Source organism: Naegleria gruberi, assembly GCF_000004985.1.
Source record: "Naegleria gruberi genomic scaffold NAEGRscaffold_27, whole genome shotgun sequence".
NCBI classification, from domain to species: Eukaryota; Heterolobosea; class Eutetramitea; order Acrasida; family Naegleriidae; genus Naegleria; species Naegleria gruberi.
In genome coordinates, this window is record NW_003163300.1 from 395,168 (window position 1) to 417,575 (window position 22,408).

Below are 22,408 nucleotides of genomic sequence, written 5' to 3' on the forward strand. Positions count from 1 at the left end.
AATCTTTAATTTTCATTCATAGATTCTTTTTGAAAGTATTTGAAAATGAAGTGGACAAACTATTTGTCCATTCAATGAAACTCTAAATTGATCAACCACCATGAAAGAAACTCAGTAACTCAGCCGCTAAGTTTCGAATATGGAGGAATTTGATAGGGTTGAAATCAGTTGAATGTTAGAATAGTACGCACGAGAAGTTTTTCCAATATTTCCATCATGTCCACGTTCAAATTTCATAATTTAGAAAATGGAAACGCACATTAATTCAATATTTAAAATGTTTTAAGAAGATGGACAATTTCAACTGAACAGTTCAAAACAGAGAAAGAAAATGAGTCAACAACAACAAGAAGAATATAAAAGTGTTATTATTACTGGTTGTAACAGTGGAATTGGTTTGGAAGCAGTGAGACAATTGTTGAGAGAAGAATGGGATTCGAATAGAAAAACTAAACATATTGTAATGGCATGTAGAGGTGTTGAGTTATCAAATAGTGAAATGGAAACGTTTATTCAAGATTATTTGAAGGAACATCCTGAAAGAAACGAAACTGAACTAAAGAGTCAAATTACAGCTTTGAAACTTGATTTGGCATCGTTCAAATCAATTCATCAATTTGTTTCAGAAATCAAATCCTTAATTGACAGTTCCAAAATTCCACCTCTTCATTCACTTGTTTGTAATGCAGGTTTACAATATGCAAACAAATTAGTTTTGACAGAAGAAGGTTATGAGGCCACATTTGGAGTCAACCATCTTGGACATTTCTTATTAATTAATTTGTTGCTTCCATTATTTACAAAGTCAACCAATTCAAAGAATAGAATTGTAATTGTATCAAGTGATACTCACGATAGAACAAAATTTACAGGAATGCCAGTTCCAGAATTTGAAACCGCTGAAAAGTTAGCAATCATTTCCACTGATTCTGATACAGAGCAAGATAATAGCAAATTGGGTAGAGTTAGATATACTACATCCAAGTTCTGTAATATTTTATGTGCCTATGAATTGGTTACTAGATTGCAATCTCATCCAATTTATAGAGATCAATTTACAGTCAATTCTTTTAATCCAGGTTTTGTTCCTACTACAGGTTTATCAAGAGATTATAACAAGTTTTTGAGAGCTATTGCAAGAAATGTTTTACCTTTATTGAGATTTGTTCATAGTGGTGTTAGAACATTGGAAGTTTCTGGTTATGATTTGAAACAATTAATTATTGATAGAAATCTTGAAAACGTAACTGGAAAATATTTTGATGGAAGTAATATGATTGATTCATCACCTGATACATATAATACTACAATTCAAAATGAATTGTGGGAAGATAGTATCAAATTAATCATTGCAAAATCTGATATCATCTCAAAAACAAACTTCTTGTAAAGAGCTAATACCTTAATATTTATATTTAATAAATTATTTATTTTACAAAATTTAGAAGGTTGGTTCTTCTTCTTCAGCGTCAGCAGCTTTTTCATCATCAGTTGCATCAGCATCTTTTTCAGTCATTTTTACATCATTATCTTCATCCTTAGATTCTTCTGGTTTCTCAGCTTCTTCTTCCTCTCCCTCATCCTTCTTTTCTTCTTTCTTCTTACCCTCTTTCTTTTCTTCCTTCTTCTTAGTTTCTTTCTTCTTGGTATCTTTCTTTTCCTCCTTTTTAGTTTCCTTCTTTTCAGAAATTTTCTTTGTTTTCTTCTTTGTTGATTCAATTTTAGGAGATTCTTCAATTGGTTTAACTTCATAAGGAGTGAAATCTGAAGGTAATTGATAATTACTTATAGTATCAAGAAGCCATTTCTCATTTACCATATGACAAGATACAGATGATTTTGCACTTTCAGGTTCACTAACAATACAATATTGAGCTGCTCTTAAAGTATTTACACATTTTCCACCTAATAATTCAATTAATCTCTTTAAATGTTTAGCAGGAGGTTTACAATTACTTGAAACATGAATAATTAAACCAGATAATAAAAGAAGTGAACCTTTCTTCTTTTCTTCTGTATCATCACTTGTTTGTTCTTCAGCTTCTTCACCATCTATTGAACTTGAAGATTTTCTTGATTTTCTCTTCTTTTTATCTTCTTCTGATTGAATTAATGATCTTGATTTAGCTGAAATTTCTGAAAAATCAACTGAATATGGTTCTTCATCAACTTTTTTACCTTCTTTTTCACATGCATAAAACCAATCAACTGTAACAATATAAGCACCAAAAGCAATTGCATAAAGTACTTTGAGTGTTCTTCTACATTTTTCATCTTTTGGAACAATTAAATGTGTAAAATATTGACCATTATAATCTTCAAAATTGAAATTTCTATCATGTGGAGTTGCCCATGAAAAATCATTCATAATTCTTTTTGGTAATTTCTTCTTAATTATACCTGTTTCTTCATTCTTTGAAATTTCAGGTTCACTATCAATTCTTGATTGCATTGTATGAATCATTTTAAATTTATCTTCATCACCAACAGAAGACATTTCAATAATATATTTACCCTTAGTTGGTTTCTTAATTGCTTCAACAGGTGATTGAACATCAAAACCAGTAAAATCAAATTTTAAAATATTTCCTTCTTCATCAATTGAATCTGCTTCATCGTTATCAAAATAATCATCTTCATCATCTTCATCATCATCCCAAATTTCTGTTTCTTTCTTTGGTGTTGATTTTTTAGCTGCTTCTGGATGTAATTTTAAAAATTCTTCTTTTGCTTTTGTTGCTTTTTCATTATATGGTTTCTTTTCATCTTCTGATAAAGTTTTCCATAATTTACCTGCATCTGCAACTGATAAATCCTTACTTTCTTTTTTTTTCTCTGCAACAAAAATATTATATGCACTTGGAGGTCTCTTTGGTTCTTTCTTTTCACTTGATGATTCTTTCTTTTCTTTCTTTTTCTTTTCATCATCTTTCTTTTCTTTCTTCTTTTTATCATCTTTAGTTTTATCATCAGTTGATTTCTTTGTGGTTGTAGTCTTTTTCTTTTCATCATCATCTTTCTTTTTAGAATCTGAAGCCTTCTTTACAGTTGTTGTTTTACCAGTTGTTGTTGTCTTTGATTTATCATCAGTAGTTTTCTTCTTGTCATCTTTATCCTTTGATGAACTAGCCTTTGTAGCAGTAGTAGATTTTGATCCTTTTGATTTATCATCCTTTGATTCACTTTCTTCTTTATCTTCTTTTTCTTCTTCATCATTCTTATCGGAAGATTTCTTAGTTGTTGTTTTACCAGTTGTTGTCTTTGATTTGTTATCTGTTGTAGACTTTGTTGTTGTTTTTAGTCTTTTTCTTTGCAGGTTCACTATCTTCTTCCTTCTTTTCTTCTTCATCACCTTCCTTTGATGATTCTTTTTCTTCTTCATCTTCTTTTTCTTCACCTTTCTTCTTCTTATCGGAAGCTTTTGTTGTTTTAGTACTAGTCTTTGATTTATCACTTGCAGCATCATCTCCTTTCTTTCTTTTACCTGATTCTGGTTCTTCTGGTTTATGTTTAGATTCAATTGAAATTACTTTCTTTTGTTTTACACAATCATTAACCCATGCAGGATTTACAATTTTGATCTTATCACTTTCAGAAGCCTTCTTATAATTTTGTGCTTTTCCTTTCAAGAATATTAAATGTGTAACCTTATCGGACCATCTTTTTAAAACTGATGCACCATCTTCTTCTAATTTTGATATAATTGCTTCACTTCCTTCATTACCAGTTGATGATGAAATATCTAAATAAAAAGTAAGACCTTTAAATAAACCATCTTTCTTTTTTGTTGTTGTTTTCTTTTTATCATCTTTAGTTTCCTTTGATTTTGTTGTAGTTTTCTTTGAAGAAGCCTTTGATGATGATGATTTTTCTGTTGATTCTTCGTCATTTTCACTTGTAATAACAACTTCTTCCATTTCATCAGTAGTTTCTGTTGCTGTCATTTCTTCGTCTTGTTCGTCCTTTTTGTTTTTTGTTTGTTTCTTTGGAGCCATTTTCTAGATCAATTTAACTCTATTTTTTTTCGTTTGTTTTGTGGAATCCAGAGTGTTTTGGAAAACTTGTTATGAACGTTACAACCAATTTGGCGCAACTTTTAAAAATCGAGTAAAAACTAGCCTTGAAAAGGCGCAAATTTTCATGTAAGAAAAACATAAAGAAAACATGCATTTATGTTCTCGTGAAAAGCTCATCATCATTAAATTGAACTTCTTTTGTTATTAGAGCGAGGAAACACACTAGGTATTGGCAAAAGAATTGAACTACAGATTACGGATGTTGTGATCATCACTCCAATCTAGTCTCACAAATCATGATTTTAATTAATTTTAATCTTCAAGTACACATTTGCAGCTCATTTTGATTGACCAAATAAATAGACACCATCAACAAACCAAATGGTTCCGAAAGTGCAATTACAATTTGAAGAGTCTGCAAAACTTACTATGCACTGAGGTGATAATCTCCTCAAGCTTGCTAATTAATATTGGACATTAATCTGAATAAAGCCTTTGCTTGGTGGTGATAATAATATTTTCAAAAATTGCGAAGAAAAAAAAATGAATACAATCTTCTTCAACGTTGAAAATAAGCCTATCGCAGCTTTTGCTGTTGTTTACTTGAGTGAACAAAAAGTAAACTTTAAAGTTTCAAAGAATCCAGGTATCACTTTGGCTGAATCTGCCAGTGGGTAGGTGTCTTTCTTTATTATTATTTTTATAATAATAATAATAATTAATTTTATTATTGTTGTTGATGATGATTAAAAAGTGTGAGAGGAAACTTTAATGTTGCTCAAGTTCTTTCAAAGAATACTAAACTCGCAGCTCAAAATACTGATGACGTTTTTGTTGCTTTTGAAACTGCTAGTGAAATTGCTAAATCAGGACTTATTGAAGAATTGGATGTTTGCATGCAAAGATTAGATGCTTTACTTACAACCAAGACATATTTCTCTGGTGAAGATTTGTCTGTTTGTGATTTGTGTATTTATGAAAGTCTTAAACATCACAAATTAGTTATGGGATATTTGAAGAGATTTGAAAAATCAATTCCAAATGTTGTTCGTTATTTCTTCACTATTCATAGAAATCCAAAGATTCAACAAGTTGTTAAAATTTTGGATAATGCTGCTAAAGCTATGACTAGTACTGATGAAGTTTTAAATCCAACTCCTGCTGCAAGGATAACAAGTCAAATTGTGACAAGACTGAAAAGAAGGAATCTCAACCTGAAATTAATTTGGAACTTCCACATGCTCAAATGGGTAAAGTTGTTACCAGATTCCCACCTGAAGCATCTGGTTTCCTTCATATTGGTCACGCTAAGGCTGCTTTGATGAATAATTATTTTGCTAAGAAATATAATGGTAAACTTATTATGAGATTTGATGATACTAATCCAGATAAGGAAAGAGAAGAATATGAACATGCTATTCTCTCAGATTTGGAAAGTTTAGGTGTTAAACCTGATATTCATGTTCGTTCATCTGATCACTTTGATAAGTGTATTGAATTTGCTGAACAATTGATTAGAGAAGGAAAGGCTTATATGGATGATACTGCAGTTGAAGAATTGAGAAGAATGAAAATGGAAGGTATTGAATCTGCTAACAGAAATAATTCTGTTGATAAGAATATGGAAATGTGGAAGGAATTACTTGCTGGTACTGAAAATGGAAAGAAGTCAGTCCTCAGAGCTAAGATTGATATGAAATCATTGAATAAGACTATGCGTGATCCTGTTCTTTTCAGAAGTAAGGATAAACCTCATCCAAAACTTGGTGATAAGTATAAGGCATATCCAACTTATGACTTTGTTTGTCCAGTTGTTGACAGTTTGGATGGTGTTACTCATGCTTTGAGAACTTCTGAATATAACGATAGAAATGAACAATACTATTGGATTATTGATGCTTTGGGTATTAGAAAGCCATTCTTGTACGATTTCAGTAGATTGAACTTTGCTAATACTGTCATGTCTAAGCGTAAATTGCAAAAGATTGTTGATATTGGAGTTGTTGAAGGATGGAATGATCCTCGTTTCCCAACTGTTCAAGGTCTCTTACGTAGAGGTTTGACTGTTGAAGCTTTGTACAATTTCATTTTGGAACAAGGTGCTTCTCGTAACGTTGTTACTATTCAATGGGAAAAGTTGTGGGCTGAAAATAAGAAGGTTATTGATCCAAAGGTTCCAAGATATTGTGCTATTGAAAAGACTGATATTGTTAAATTCCATTTATCAAATGGTCCACAAACTATGGAATCAAAGGAAAATGCAAAGCACAAGAAGAATGATTCTCTTGGTAAGAAGACTACCTATTATACCAATACCATTTATTTGGATAGAGAAGATGCTGCTGCCATTGAACAAAATGAAGAAGTTACTTTGATGGATTGGGGTAATGCTATTATTCAAGAAATTGTTAAGGATGACAGTGGTAAGGTTGTTGAATTGAAGGGTGTTTTGCACTTGGAAGGTGACTTTAAGAAGACTAAGAAGAAGTTGACTTGGTTGCCAGTTAACCCAGAAGTTAATACTGAAAATGTTCAAATTGTTCATTTCGGTCATTTGATTAACAAGATTTCTTTATCTTCTGATGATAATATTGAAGATGTTGTTAATCGTAATTCCAAGACTGTTACTACTTCAATTGGTGATCATAATTTAAAGTCATTGAAGAAGGGTGATATTATTCAATTGGAAAGAAGAGGTTATTTCATTTGTGATGTTCCATTTGATGGAAAGTCATTGACTTTATTCAATATTCCAGATAGTGTTTCAACAAAGACAACTGCTGCTGCTGCTTCTACTTCTAAATAAAAAAATGATAAACTCTAAACCAAAGAGTTTACTTCAAATTGCTAAAGATCGGAAAAACAAATTATCATCACAATCTTCTCAATCATCTCAATCATCACAAACATCAAATGATAATAATAACACTAATTCATCATCATCATTAACAATATTGAATCATTCTAGTAATACTAGTAGTAATAACAATGTTAATACTACTAATAATATTGGAAATAATAGTACTACTACTTCTACTAATAAGACGACATCAACATGTAAATTAATAATTAAACCCAAATCTTCCATTAGACTCTATTCCGAAACTGTTGATTTATCATTTGAATATTCAAGTGATAAAGAAAGTGACAATGACGATATTCAAATCATTCATACTCCAGTTAATAAGAAACTTTCAACTCCTTCATCATCACTAACATCACTATCATCAACTACTTCCACTCCATCATCACTTTTAAAATCACTATCATTACTACCAAATAATAATAATAACATGACCACTTTAAAAACCACAACTAAGAATGAAATATCAAATAATAATAATAATTTATCATCATCATTATCAACATCTACAAATTTAATAGTAGAAACATATAGTTCATTATTAGAAGATTTAACTCAACAAGATGATGATATAAATAGTAATTCATTAAATATAAATAGTAATTCATTAAATATTAAAGAACCATTAATTAAAAAAAGAAAACAATTTAAAATTCCAAGTTTTTACATGACAGATGAAGAAATTAAACATGACATTTCTTTATCTAAAACAATAATTCCAATTTTAAATATTCAAGATAAATTTTCAATTCATTTTACAAAACCATTTTGGACAATTTATAAAGATGGAAATGAAATTCTATTATTAGATTTTAGAAAACCAATATTTACAAATTTATTATTTTTAAAATTAATTTATTATTTTAATTTTAATAAAACTAAAATAATTGAAAAATCTAAATTTATACATTCAATTAAAGATTTAATTATTTTATTAAAACCATATAGTACTTTATTAGTAAATAATGAAAATTTAGAACAATTAAAAAAGGAAATTGAAATTATTTTAAATGAAGATTTAAAAAATAATTTTATAGAAAATGAAAATGTAAAATATGTAAATAATTTTCAATATTTAATTTTAGAATATTTAAATACAAATATTCATAAATTTAAAAATACTAAAAAATCTAGAAATTTAAGAAAATTAAGAATGTGTGAAGAATTACTAAAAAAGGAATTTAATTCTAAATTTATAAAAAGTTTTGAAAAATCTGAAAATTCATTTTATTCAGATTTTAATTTTAATTTATATGATTTCATGTCAATTTATTTTAATAAGGAAAAATTTGAATATTTAAATCTAAATGAAATTGATTTTAATAATTCCATAAAAGAATTTCATAAAATTTTAAATGAACTCATCATTTCAACTATATACTATAATAAGGGTCAATATATAGGTGATATTATAGCAACAAATTTATTAAAAAAATCCATAAAAAATAATACTACTATATATGGCAGTGAATACCAAAATAGTAATAATGATGAAAAACAACACCAATATTATATTAATAGTGATAATAGTGATAATGATGATAGTGATGATAGTGATAGTGATGAAGAAGAAGAAGAAGAAGAAAATGAAATAATTCTAGATAGTCATATTCCACATGGATTTGGAAGTTGGAAATTTATAGAAGAAAATAATGAAATTTTCTATAAAGGGGAATGGAAAAAAGGGAAAAAGGAAGGATTTGGTATTTTACAAACATTTGAAATATTATATGAAGGAGAATGGAAAGAGAATGAAATGAATGGATTTGGAATATTTAAAATATTAAATGGATATCATAAAGGTAGTATTTATTATGGTAATTTTAAAAAAGGAAAGAGAAATGGATTTGGAATTCAATTTTATAAATATGAAGGAAATAATGAAATATTAAAAGATGATTTGAATGAATTTAATGAATTTTATAGAGGTGAATGGTTAAATGATGTTAGAAATGGAAAAGGTGAATTTAAATCAAAATATGAATGGAAATTGGGAGAATGGAAAAAACATGAATTTAAAAATGGAATTTTACTAATTAAGGAATGTTTAGAAATTCAAGATTCAATCATTACAAATTGTATTCATTCACAAATAGAAATTGAAAAATATTCAAAAAAAACAAAAAAATCTCAAATTCCTTCAACTATACTTCCATTTATATTTTCATTAGATAATTTAGATAAATTAACAGTTGTAGATGCAATTATTGCATATGGTAATCAATCTAAATCACCTAAACGTACAATTTATAATGGTTATTGTTTTAGATCAAAATTGGAAAGTCGTTGGGCTAAATTCTTTGAATGTTGTGGAATTGAATATCAATACGAATGTAAAACTTTTATTTTAAAAGATGGAACATCATATACTCCTGATTTTTATTTACCTTTTCTCAATTTTTGGATTGAAATTAAACCAAATTATCCAAGTGAAGAAGAAAGAGTTAAAGCTCAATTATTAAGTTTTGTTTTACAAAAACAGACTAGTAATAATAATCAACATAATGAATTGACAGAATTTGAAAAGAAATATGAAAGATATTTACAATCAAATCCAAGAATTTTCATTTTATATGGAGATGTTAGTGCTCCATTTATTAAGAAATTTCAATCAGGAGGAATGGCAATTGAATTTTTCAAAACAGATCAACAAGAAAATTCTATTCAGAATAGAACAAATAAGAGAATTACACCTCCAAGGAGTGGCAATACTACTTCTACTACCAGTAATCCAATTAGAGAATCTGTTCTATTTAATACTACTGAACCATTGGGCTGGTGTCAATGTCATCATTGTGGTAAAATTTCACTTGAATATAGATGTAAACCCAAGTGTTGTACTAACAAGACAGCAGATAATAGTACTGCTTCGACAAGTTTAGTTGATTCAGTGGTGACATCAGAGCTTGGTCCAACTTTGAGTAATGCTTATTATGCAGTTACCAAATTATCGTTTGATGAATGGAGAGTGAGAAATGAAAATACATTCTTTAACAGTATAACACAAGAGATTGAAATTACAACAGAAAAGAAACGAAGTAAATTCTTTTAAATTTGTGTTTTTATATTCTTTACACCATTACAGATGTTTCACTCAAATCCTCTTCATTGAAAAACGAGTCATCCTCAAGCAGTCTATTCAATACTTGAATGGTTCTATCCTTATCTGCTACAACTTCGAATAATTTAGCATTCTCTAACTTTAACTGTTTGAGTTGCTCGTCTATCGACATGTTATCTCGTTTAAGGATATCCAATTTAGAGCTCACCTCTTCAGTTCCCTCTTTAATGCTTGCCAATCTGTCTTGATGATTTCTTTGAATTTCCTTTTCCTGATTACTTCTTTCTAATTCAAGCTTTACAAAAATGTTATCTAATAAATCAACAATTGAAATCATTTCATGATCTTGAGCAAATATTTCCTCAATTTCCTTTGAAGGTGTTAAAGAGAGGGAATAATAAATAGATTTAAGCTTATTGAATATTTCCTTTCTATCTTCTAACATTTTTGATTTTTCTTCAGAGTATAATTGTTTTGAGGCATCATATTCATGTTTATGAAATTCTTCCTTTTCCTCAAGATTTCTAATCAAAGTTCTTGCTTCTATTAATTCTAATTCTTTTGAATCTAATCTATCTGTTTTACTTCTCAACTTGACTTTATATTTTGGAATTCTAGATGAAGCTTCTTGTAATTGTTTTCTCAACATTACAATTTCTCTTTCATAAGCTTCTTTCATTGCTTTGATAGAATCATTATCCTCATCCTCTTCAGATGATGATTCATATTCAATTTCTTCTTTATGTTCTTTATGATCCTCAAGTGATAATTCATTCTTATCAATTATAATCTATAAAGTTAGCTATTGAAAGAATAATTTACATACATTTGATTTTAAGAAATCATAGTGATCATTTCCAATTATTTTAGCAAGATCCATAGAGACACCCCTAGTGAACTTTGGTTTTGCCTTTGGTTGTGGTACAACAGATTTTGATTCAGTAATTGGTGCAGTTTGAGGTGGTGTTTGTGGTGTTGGTATTTGAGATGTGATTGGTTTTTTAGGTGAATCTTCTCTCTTTGTTGGTGAAGTAGTACTATTAGTTAATAAGCTACCTATAGTATTTGGAATGTTGTTACTCGTTGGTGGTTGTTGATTAATTACAGATTGTTGTGAGTGTGTTGGTGTTGTAGTTGGTGTTGTTGAATTAGTTGTTGAGAAAGTCGTAGATATAGTTGGAGATACCTCAATGACAGGTGTTGTTGTTGATTGAACATGAGTAGTTGGTTCAACATCTGATTGTAAATTAGTTTTTGGTTCTGGACTTGCTAAAGGTTCACCTTCACATTCCCAAATTCTAACCTTATTATCTGAACAAAAAGCAAATATTCTTTGATTGGGTAATTCAATCATATCAACAACTGAAACTGAATTTGCTTTAATCTTCTTGATGGCTTTCAAAGTACTCGACTCAAATATATGAATTACCTTATCATCACCACAACTCCACACTTGCTTATTTGTTGCTAGTATTTTGTTAATGGTACTTTCGTGAGCTTTGATTTCCTTAATACATTTCATCTTTTCACAATCCCAAATTCTTAATTTACCCTCACTATTGCATGTCCAAATATTTAAACCAGAATTAATAATCTGTTTTGAATTAATCATGGATGGCATATCTTTAACAATTTTACCATCTATGGAATCTCTAATTTTAATTTGGCCATCATCAGATAAAATCCAAACCTGATTAAATTTTTCCAAATAAACCATACCAACTATTGGAGATTGTTCTGATAAAATTTGAATTGGTTGAAATGTGTCAGCATCTAAAATTCGAATAGTTCTATCCATTGATGATGTCCAAATATATCTTTTAGATGTAATAGTATTTACAATGCATAATATTTGTGTAACAGTTGCTGAATGACAATCAAACTCGAATACCTTATTAATTGTAACTGCATCCCATATAATTATTTTACCATTACTGAAACCTGTCCAAACTGTACAATCAACTTGTTTAGAAAATGATTTTACAACTGTCATGGCTGTAAATGTTAACTTGGATATTTCATTTAAAGGTCCATTAGTTGATACTCTTCTAAAATCTAAATTATTTAAATTACTTTTCACATCATAAATACAAAATTGTCCTTCAGATCCACCTGTCCAAATAGATCCTGTTTTTTCTACATAACAAACACAATTTACATCTCCTTGCTTGAATACATTCTTAAAGGTATTAATTAATTCTCCTGTTCTTCCTATATTTATATTCGAATCTATTGTTGGTGATGAACATCTTGGTGTTGAAGGTGCAGAATTTTTTGATCCCTTTTCAGCTAATAAGGGAATTCCCTTTTTTTGTTGTGGTGTTGGTATTGGTGATGCTGCAGAGATGAGATTTGATGAAGAATTATTATTACTATTGGTCAATGCTGTAAATGGTTAATATTGAGAGAAATAATATAGATCCTTACTTTTCTTTGTTGTTGAAACCACTGGATTCGATTTGGTGACTTGAAAAGATCAATACTAAGAAATACTGAGAAAATTACCTACCTCCAGGAGTTGAGAAAGGCTTTAATTTTGATGAAGGTGTTTTCGGAGTAACTTTTATAATGATAATAAGGCCATGACCATCATCTATAAAACATACCTAAATTTGTTGATGATGAAACTCCTCCACTCGTCATTCCTGTTGTTGATGTCGCTGCTGCTGATGTCGTTGATGAATTTGATACGCCACTTAAATTACTTGTATTAAGGAGATGACGTCGATTCATTTTTTTTTAAAATTGGCGCCAAAATTACATTGACTGAAGTAGACGTTAAGGGTTTTAAAATATCTCGTTGCAAAATTGGTCCTTTCGAGAATCTCTTTTTATTAATCATCATTAAATTATATAATACTCCAATGATGATTAAACTCTTTTTTGAGCAATATAATAATAACATGTACCTAATTGAAAAACTTCCTTCTTTACAACGTTTAAACCAGAATCTTGAACAATTTTTTCAATATCTCTATTCCACCAACATCCCCATTTCTTAGCTCTATCAACACTCCATGCATCTAAATAGTTTGTTATCCATTGATATTTACTTGATTTCTATATTTATAATTAAAAAATTAAATAAAAATTAAAATTAAAATTAAAACAAAATTAATAAAAAAATTAAATAAAAAAATTAAATTAAATTAAATTAAATTAGTAAATATTAAAAATTATAACATACACCATGTTCTAATAATAAAATTTTACCACCTGGTTTAGTAACTCTATTAATTTCTTGTAAAGCCTTAACAGGATCTTCAAAAGAACATAAACCATAACCATATTATCCCAATCACACAACAATTATAACATATATTTAAACTACTCTTATATNAATTGATAGAATAAAAACATACACTCCCATACCAAAAACACCCAATCCAAGAAAACCAAGTGAAAACTTTTTAAACATTTTTATTTAACATTGAAATTAATAAGTGTTGGGAGAAATTGGTGGCGAAATTAAACTTGCTGATGTGGTTGGAGATGGAAAATCATTTACTCCACCACTGTGTGCTCTAGGTGATGATTGTTCATTCAATTCTTCTTCGGATAATTCTGTCGTTTTCCTTGTAAGTTTTTCTTTTAAGGATTTTAATTGTAATTCCTTATCATAATTTGACATTGTTGATGAATTTAATTCATTCAGATCATCTTCATCGCTTCTTCTATCATCTTCATCATCTTCATCTGGATTGGATACATCATCTTCATCATACTCAATATTTGAAGAAGGTTCAGGAAGATCAATTGGTTCATCATCTTCGTCATCTTGATGTAAAAAATCATCGTCCAATTCGTATCCATCTCCCATTGAGTATGAATCTTCTAAGGAATGATCAATTTCAGCATCAAAAGATTGAATTGATTTTTCTTGTTGTGATCTTCTAAATTGTTCTCTCAATTCATCTTCAAAACTTAATGGATTATCCAAATAATTTGAAGTATTCTTTTTCTTTTGAGAATTTTCAATCTTGTCATAAATTTCTTGTAATCTTTGTTCTATTGATTCTTCTTGATTTTTTTCATTGTTATCTTTTTTCAATTGATTTTCAAATTGTTTGCTATGTGTTAAATTTTCTAACAAATCTTCAAGTGATAAATCTGTTAATTCTTGAGCTAAGCTTCCATTTGTATTGGTATTCTTATTTGGTTTTTTTGTTGAATCAGTTGAAAAATCACTCCTATTCATGAATGAATTATCTCCAACTGATAATAACGATGAGGAGGTATTGAGAAAACTTGACATTAAACCATTTTCATCATTATAATTATCATCAAGTAAATGCCTAATCTGTCTTTCATTTCTTCTTTGTTTCTTTGAATCTAACATTTCTGATTCAGTAACTAAATCAAAATAAGTTGGATCTGTTCTTCTTGTAATACCAGGTGGTGCATTAACTTCATCTCTGAGTTTTTTATCTGCTGAAACTCTAAAATTACTTGTTTCTCTTAAAACTATATATGGATGAAGATCCTTATTTCTAACTCTATTATATGAAGGTACATCTTCTGCTAGTATTGTATAAAAATAGTATTGGTCATTTGAATTCTTTGATTCTCTAAACGCCTTATAATTAACAAGTATTAAAATTAAATATTCATATAATTCTACTTTAGGTTCTTCTGCAAATAGATATGTCTTTTTAACAAAATCATTAGGTTTCTTATTCTTCTTCTTATTTTCTTCACATTCTTTCGTCTTTTTTGATATTAATTTTAATAATTCTCTTTTACAATTTTCAATTAATTGTCTTGGTTGATCTTTTAAAGATTTCTTAGTCAAGAAAGGAATTCTTGAAATTGGAACATAGTGAGGAACAACACCTAGTTTAACCTTCTTCTTTCTATTAACATATGGTATCTTATTACCTTCAACACATTCATTAATAACTTGAGATCTACAATATAAAAAGAACATTAAATCCACTGCAGAATAATAAGGTGTTAAAAAAAGTCCAAATAATTCTAATTGTTTGCTAACATCCCTATAATATTTTACACATTCTAAAAGTTCTGATGTTGTTTGTTTAACTAAACTTTCCAATCCTAATCTTTTGCTTAAATGATTAAACACAAATGATGAAAATGTTTCCAGAGAACCATCTGGTGATACAATTTCTGCTAAAAAACATTGATATCTACTGTTATAAATATCATCAAGTAAACGTAATGCCCAATCTAAGGTTCTTACTGGCTTCTTTTCAATATTAGCAATATTACTATTAGATATGTTTGATATTCTTGAAGTATTCATTGATGAAGAAGAAGGAGTTTGTGGTTGGTCTGCTTTGTAAACAACTCTAACTTTTCGTTCCCCATCTTTTGAGAATGATAAATGATCATCAGGAACGGAACTTAATAAATTTAAAATTACCTCCTTTTCACTTTCACTTAATGCACTAAAACTCATTGAAAGAGAAGAGAGAGGCTGAGGTTGTTGTTGCTGTTGAGGTTTTTCAATGGATGAAGGAGAACCATAGCCTTTTATATTGTCCAATTCATAACGGCTTGATGATCTTGGAGTTTCAGTTCTCTTGCTCATTGTCCGTGTGTTTTCTACTAGAGTACAATTTTTCAAATATGATGATGTAATATGCTGCTTATTGTTTTTAAAATGACAATATAGTTATGTGTGGTCCTAGAGTTGCAAACCTGTAATCGGGCCGTAGTTAGCAGCAAAGATTCACAAGTTGCGATTGTTGGGATGGTTGTGTGTCTTTTTTTTAATAACATAACGCTGCAATATTAAGGAAATTCAAGAGATGGAAAAATAGAGGAACAATTAAAAGGCTCATTGGTATACAATAAAATGTTTTATGAGGTTGCATAATTCAATTTTGTAGTTGTAAAAAAGTCTAGCTTACTCCATTCAAGATTCTCATCAACATCATTACCACAACCACAATATCAAAGCCTTCAATTTTCATCACATAAAAAAAATCAACAACACTAACAATACTACCCTTGCTATTAATAAATATCTAGTCTAGTGTGAGTGAACATCCCAGTCTACTAACTAATCAATAACTCTAATCAACTAATCATCGTCATCATCATCATGTCATCAACACCAGGTACTAAAAAAATCTATAGAGAAAATGATGAAGTGACTCAACTTGTACACCAAACCATACGAAATCATCAAAATTTTCTAAATACAAAATATGATACAGCTAACAAGGATCATGAAAATTTACTACGAAGTATATTTAAAATAATATTTGCAACTAATTTAGCAAATGATGAAGTATTAAATCATGGACTTTGGACCAAAATAGGATTTCAAAATAAAGATCCAACATCAGATTTAAGATCACTTGGATTATTAGGATTATCAACAATGGAATATCAATGTAAATATCAAACAAGTATGGTAAAGAATGAATTTATGAATAGAGAATATCCATATGCTTGTTGTATATTTGCAATTGTTAATTTTATGGTAAAGGAAATGAATATGAGAAATATAACATCAACTCCTATTGAAACTCCTATTATTTTATTAATGAAAAAGGAATTGTTTTTTAATTCAACAGTTATTAAACAAATGGATTTATTTGAAAGATTATTTTGTATATTATTCGAATATTTTGATAAATTATGGACAAAACACAAGGCTTCTTATATGGACTTTGCTATTATTTATGATTTATTTGTAAAGAATGTTACTAGTATTTTTAAAAAGGAACCTGGAAATTATAGGTATGTTTTTTAATAATTGATCAATTTTAGATGGAATTGGAATTTATAATCTTTTTTATTGATTGTATTCTTTTGATGGATTTGATAAATATATAATTATATATTATTGAAATATTTAATTGAAAAGTGTTTTTAAATTTTTATTACTGGAATGGTAATTTAAAAATCAAATAAATCATTATGGAAATCACCCTTCTTTTTCTTTGTTGTTGCAGGTGATGACTTGTTTTCATCAGAGGCAGCAGATGCATCAAATAATGATGATGATTTAGTAGTGGTGGTAGTCTTTTTCTTTGAAGAGGATGATGACATATCATCATCAAATAAACCACTACTTGTTGATTTACCATTTACAATTTCATCAATAACATTACCCTTCTTTGTTGGTTTTGGTTGAGAAGTTGTCTTTTCCTTAATTGGACCTCCAAGAATATCATCAACAAATGAGTCAATATCATTCTTTTGTTTCTTAACAACTTCTGGTTTTTTCTTTTTAGGTGGTGCACTTGTACCTGATAACATGGCATCAAGTGGATCATCTCCAAATAATGATGAAGATGATTTCTTCTTTTCAGTTGTTGGAGTTGATTGAGTTGTTGGAGTGGAAGTAGGAGTTACATTGCTTGTAGTGGTAGTGGTGGTAGTGGAGGTGGTAGAAAGAGTTGGAGTATTATTATTAACAGGAGTGGTAGTAGTGAGTGGTGAAGCAATTTCTTTCTTTTCAGCTGCTACTGGAGTAGTAGTAGTAGAAGTTGGAGTTGATTGAGTGGATGATGATTTCTTAGTATTACCTGAGGTCAATAAAGGATCATCAATTTCACCACCAAATAATTTAGTTGATTCAATCTTCTTTTCTCTATCAGCCATACGTTTACTCTTCTTATCATCATTATTACTTGATTTAATGAAATTGAAATCATCGTCATCATCTCCAAATAATGAGCTAGTCTTTTTAGCTGGTTTTTTAACTTCTTTTGGTTGTTCAGCAGCAACAAGTGGTGTTACAATTGGTTCTTCCTTCTTAATTGGTTCTTCTTTAGTAATAATTGGTTCAACTACTGGTTTTGGAGTTTCTTCAACAGCTGGTTTTGGAGTTTCCTTCTTTACAATTGGTTTAAAATCATCACTTTCATCATTACCAAACAATGAACTAGTCTTTTTAACTGGTTTAGGTTCTTCAACTTGTTTAGTTTCCTCAACTTTAGGAGTGGATGGTTTAACAATTGGTTTAAAATCATCACTTTCATCATTACCAAATAATGAACTAGTCTTTTTAACTGTTTTTGGTTCTTCCTTCTTAATTGGTTCTTCAGCAACAACTGCTGGTTTTGGAGTTTCCTTCTTTACAATAGGTTTAAATGTAAAATCATCATCAAATAAAGTTGATTTCTTTGTTTCCTTTTCAATAACAGCACTAATAGGTTCTTCCTTCTTAACTTGTTTTGGTTGTTCAAGAACTGGAGTAGTAGTAGAACTAGTTGAAGATGATTTAGTAGTAGTAGAACTAGTACTAGTATTACCATTAGAATTAGCACCACCTCTATTCTTTGATCTTTTTGGTCTACCAAGTGAAGCATGTTCTAATTTAACACCACTACTACCATCACGTGCATAATTAGCTTTAGTTGATTCAGTTGGAAGTGAAATTACTTCACTTGTTTCTTCCATTGTTGTTGATACTACTGCTGGTTTAGGTTGAATAATTGGAATAATTGATTTTGGTTCTTCCTTCTTAATTGGTTCTTCAACTGTTGTTGGTTTTGGAGTTTCCTTCTTTACAATTGGTTTAAATGTAAAATCATCATCTTCATCATCAAATAGAGATGATTTCTTTGTTACAATTGGTGATTGTTTAGGTGGAACAATAACTTCCTTCTTTGATGGTTTGAATGAGAATTCATCTTGTTCTCCATCATTTTCATCATCAAACAATGATGATTTCTTTGTTGTAGCAGAAGCAGAAGTGGTAGTAGTAGTATTTGCAGCTGGTTTTGGTTGAATTGGTTCTTGTCTTGTAAATGTTAAATCACTTGTTGATTCTTCTTCAGCTGGTTGTTGTTTAACTTCAGGTTCTGTATTTGTTAATTTTCTAGTTGAAACATAAGATCCACTTAAATTAGCTTGTAAACCTTTCATAATTGAAGATCCAAGTTTAGATCTAATATCAGATGGTTTATCATCTGCATCTGCATCACTCTTAATTGGAATTGAATTTGTTGTTGTAGTTGGTTCAACAACTTTCTTTTCTTCAACAATTGGTTCAACAATTTTCTTAATTGGTTCTTCCTTCTTAACAATTGGTGATTCTTCCTTTTTAATAACTGGTTTGAATGCAAAATCTTCACCATCATCTTCAAATAGAGATGATTTCATTGAAACACTAGCTCTATTACCAGCAGTAGTAGTAGGTGTAGTTGTAGTCTTTGGTTTGAATGAGAATTCTTCTTCTTCATCATCAAATAGAGATGATTTCATAGCAACACTAGCTCTATTACCAGCAGTAGATGAACTATTAGTGGTAGTAGTAGGAGTGTTGGTAGTGTTGGTAGTAGTGGATGGTGTTGTAGATGGTTTAGCAAATAAACTTTCCTCTTCTTCATCACCAAATAATGTTGAATTCATTGAAATCTTTGGAGCATTTGATTTCTTTGTTGTAACATTCTTACTTGTTGGTATAATACTAAAATCTTCATCATCATCAAATAATCCACTAGCAACTTTACTAGTTTCTTTTGGTTGTTGACTGCTAACAATAGTATTAACAATTGATGGTTGATTAGTTGGTTGTTTAGTTGTAATATTACCACCACCAAATAAACCACCTTCTTCTTCCTCTTCTTCATCAAAGAATGATTTCTTTGTTGCTTTAGGAATATTACTTGTAGCAGTATTATTATTTGCAGTAGTATTACTATTAGTATTGGTATTAGTATTATTAGAAGATGTAGTTAAACCAAAACCACCAAAACCAATATCCAAATCCTTTTCTAATTGATTCAAATCAAATTCATCAGAATTTCTTCTCTTATTATTAGTATTAGTATTTGATGAAAATCCAAATAAACCACTTCCAAATAATCCATCATCTTCATTATTACCAAATATATTATCAAGTGATTGTGTATGATTATCATTACCACTAATATTAGCATTATTAGCACCAACACCATTATTATTATTATCATTTGTTGTTGTTGTGGCTGCTGCTGTTGGATTATTTCTCTTCATTAATGCATTAGCCAATTGTGCACGAATATCACCACCACTACCATCATTATCATTTGATTGTTGTGATTGTTGTTGTGGTCTTTCAGTAGATCCAAAGAAATTATTAACATCTTGATCTTCATCGAATAAATTAACTTGATTATTAAATGTTTCACCTCCTCCCAATGTAAATTCTTCATCATTAAATGATCCTAATTTAGGTTTTAATGAAGCATCAGGTGGTGGAGGTGGAATTGAAAATCCATTCATTCCATTCATTGATGGTGGTGGAGGTGGAATGGAACCATTCATCATTGGTGGAGGTGGTGGAATTGAACCATTCATCATTGAAGGTGGTGGAGGTGGAATTGATCCATTCATCATTGGTGGAGGTGGTACACCATTCATTGAATCAAATGTATTCATATTCATATTATTCATATTACTATTCAAATTACTATCAATGGTAGAACCAACAAGTGTTGCATTATGATTTTCATGATGTGTCATTAATTTTAATTGTTCTTCTTCTTCATTTGGTATAATACCACATAAATCTGAATTATAAAATCTTGAAGAACCAATAATAAAAGGTAAAGTTCTCTTTTTCATAATCATTGGATCAATTTGTTGAACATAATCAACATTAGCAATTGTATTTTTCATAAATTCTTCTGCTTGTCTATTATGTTCTAATTCTTCTGCATCCATTGGTAATTCATCAATATCATCAATCATTTGAGAATCAACAAGATTCATATTTGTAAAATCATCATTACCTTCTTCTAATGGTATTGTACATGAATCTAATACTGCATTTAATCCATATTTAATAGCTGTTGTAAAACGTTGTTGTTTTTCTTCAGGTGTTAATTCTTTAATTAAATCAATATTTGAATTATTATCATTTATATTATTAGAATTATTCATATTATTATTAGAATTCATATTAGAATTCATATTAATATTATTTGAATTGTTATTTGGATCAATAGTATGATCAATAATAACTCTATTTTCAATAAATTGAGTATTAGATAACATTATAAATTCATTAAATGAATTTCTAACTTGTACTTCACAAGATTGAGTATCATAAATTAAATCATCAACTGCATCTCTAACATTATTCATTTGTGTAAATAATCTTTGTGAATATCCTTTTAGATAATCTAATAATCCTTCATCACTATCAATGGTCCATCTTTCACATTTCTTTAAATTATTTATTTGTGAAAAATCTAATCTTTCAGATGATGTTATAACTGATTGATTATCATCCATCATCATTTTGTTGTTGTTATTATTATGTTGTTATGTTGTTGTTATGTTATTGTTATTATATTATTGATAAAGAATCACACAACGATGAAAAATAATGATGTGATGGCGATGATGTATTTTTTTTATTAATGAAAATATCTTGTAAAACACTCCGTTGCAACCTCGAGGTAATAGAAAGGAGTTAGTTCATCATAAGTTACATGTTCTTGTTAGTCTTGATGATGATGTAAGAAAATTATTGATGAATAGATTTGCATATTGATCAAATTGTTATTATTATTAAATAGTATTAAAAGAACATGAACAAGTGCACTGCTGCTAAAAGGTAATATTTAGTGAATATTTAGGAAATATTTAGCCTTCAGTAGTTGGCGGATCTTGTGTTTTGTACCATATCTCTCAAGACATTGTTACTAACTCTAATTTACATTTCAAAATTGAAAAATAAATATTAAATTAATTATTTATTATTGTGAATTATTTGATGTATTTGAAAATAACTTGTTCAAAGTATTTAAAGTTGTATTAACATTTAAAGTAATATTCTTTACAACATGTTCATTATTACTTTCAATTTCAAATGTTAATTTTGTTAAACCCTTTTCTTGTGCATCTAATAAATTATCAATTTCTAAAATAATACTTCCAATTATATTCTTATTTAATTTCATTTCTACATTAAATATACCTGGTTCATTCATTGAAATATAAAAATTAATATTTCCATATAAATTCTTATTATTTCCATTATTATTATTAGAATTATTAGAATTATTAGAATTATTTCCATTATTATTATTATTATTATTACTATTTATATCCAAAATAATTTTATTTTTATCAAATAATTGTTTAAAAGTAAATTTAAAAATTTTCTTCTTCTTTTCAAATTGTTTTTTTCTACAATCATTAATAAAATCATTTAAAGATTTAATTTTATCTTGTAAAAATTTGTAATGTTCTTTTAATTGTTCTAAAGAATCATTTAATCTTTGAATTTCCTTTTTTAATTTTTCTCTATTATGTTTTTTATTTTGTAATTCTTTAATTAAATCTAATATTAATTTTCTATATTTAGAAGTATTATTAATTGATATTAAATATTTAATTTCTATTAATTTTTGTAAATCATTTTTTAATTCATTAATTTTATCAATAATTTTTTTAAACTTTTCAAAATTTGAATTTAAATTATTTTTATAATAAATTTCACATGAATTTAAAATTTCAATAAAATTTTCATTAAATTCAAAATCATTTGGTAAA

At 28.5% G+C, this 22,408-nt stretch overlaps 7 protein-coding genes across 7 annotated transcripts; 2 read left to right on the plus strand and 5 right to left on the minus strand.

Annotated features, from left to right (window-relative positions):
- Nucleotides 1–331: 331 nt before the first annotated feature.
- NAEGRDRAFT_68301 (uncharacterized protein) lies at nt 332–1,390 on the plus strand (the record flags this gene model as incomplete). The annotated part of the gene is made up of 1 exon (XM_002676542.1): nt 332–1,390. The coding sequence occupies one exon, from the start codon at nt 332–334 to the stop codon at nt 1,388–1,390; it is 1,059 nt and encodes a 352-aa protein (XP_002676588.1).
- Nucleotides 1,391–1,411: 21 nt separating this feature from the next.
- On the minus strand, nt 1,412–3,995 carry NAEGRDRAFT_79978 (uncharacterized protein; the record flags this gene model as incomplete). Its single annotated transcript, XM_002676629.1, has 2 exons — nt 1,412–3,259; nt 3,285–3,995. 2 exons carry the CDS (start codon nt 3,993–3,995, stop codon nt 1,442–1,444), a joined length of 2,529 nt encoding a protein of 842 aa, XP_002676675.1. The 3' UTR covers nt 1,412–1,441.
- Nucleotides 3,996–4,566: 571 nt separating this feature from the next.
- On the plus strand, nt 4,567–6,822 carry NAEGRDRAFT_58225 (uncharacterized protein; the record flags this gene model as incomplete). The annotated part of the gene is made up of 2 exons (XM_002676543.1): nt 4,567–4,690; nt 4,771–6,822. The coding sequence occupies exon 2, from the start codon at nt 5,263–5,265 to the stop codon at nt 6,820–6,822; it is 1,560 nt and encodes a 519-aa protein (XP_002676589.1). The 5' UTR covers nt 4,567–4,690; nt 4,771–5,262.
- Nucleotides 6,823–9,950: 3,128 nt separating this feature from the next.
- NAEGRDRAFT_68304 (uncharacterized protein) lies at nt 9,951–12,673 on the minus strand (the record flags this gene model as incomplete). The annotated part of the gene is made up of 5 exons (XM_002676630.1): nt 9,951–10,014; nt 10,111–10,730; nt 10,767–12,325; nt 12,450–12,500; nt 12,547–12,673. 5 exons carry the CDS (start codon nt 12,671–12,673, stop codon nt 9,951–9,953), a joined length of 2,421 nt encoding a protein of 806 aa, XP_002676676.1.
- Nucleotides 12,674–13,376: 703 nt separating this feature from the next.
- On the minus strand, nt 13,377–15,491 carry NAEGRDRAFT_49563 (uncharacterized protein; the record flags this gene model as incomplete). Its single annotated transcript, XM_002676631.1, has 1 exon — nt 13,377–15,491. The coding sequence occupies one exon, from the start codon at nt 15,489–15,491 to the stop codon at nt 13,377–13,379; it is 2,115 nt and encodes a 704-aa protein (XP_002676677.1).
- Nucleotides 15,492–16,772: 1,281 nt separating this feature from the next.
- Nucleotides 16,773–21,251, minus strand: AM46 (uncharacterized protein). Its single transcript, XM_002676632.1, has one exon. The coding sequence runs from the start codon at nt 21,146–21,148 to the stop codon at nt 16,811–16,813; it is 4,338 nt and encodes a 1,445-aa protein (XP_002676678.1). The 5' UTR covers nt 21,149–21,251; the 3' UTR covers nt 16,773–16,810.
- A 358-nt stretch (nt 21,252–21,609) lies between these two features.
- Nucleotides 21,610–21,952, minus strand: NAEGRDRAFT_68307 (uncharacterized protein; the record flags this gene model as incomplete). Its single annotated transcript, XM_002676633.1, has 1 exon — nt 21,610–21,952. A coding segment is annotated over one exon (342 nt), but the record flags the coding sequence as incomplete, so codon positions are not given.
- Between the last annotated feature and the right edge of the window lie 456 nt (nt 21,953–22,408).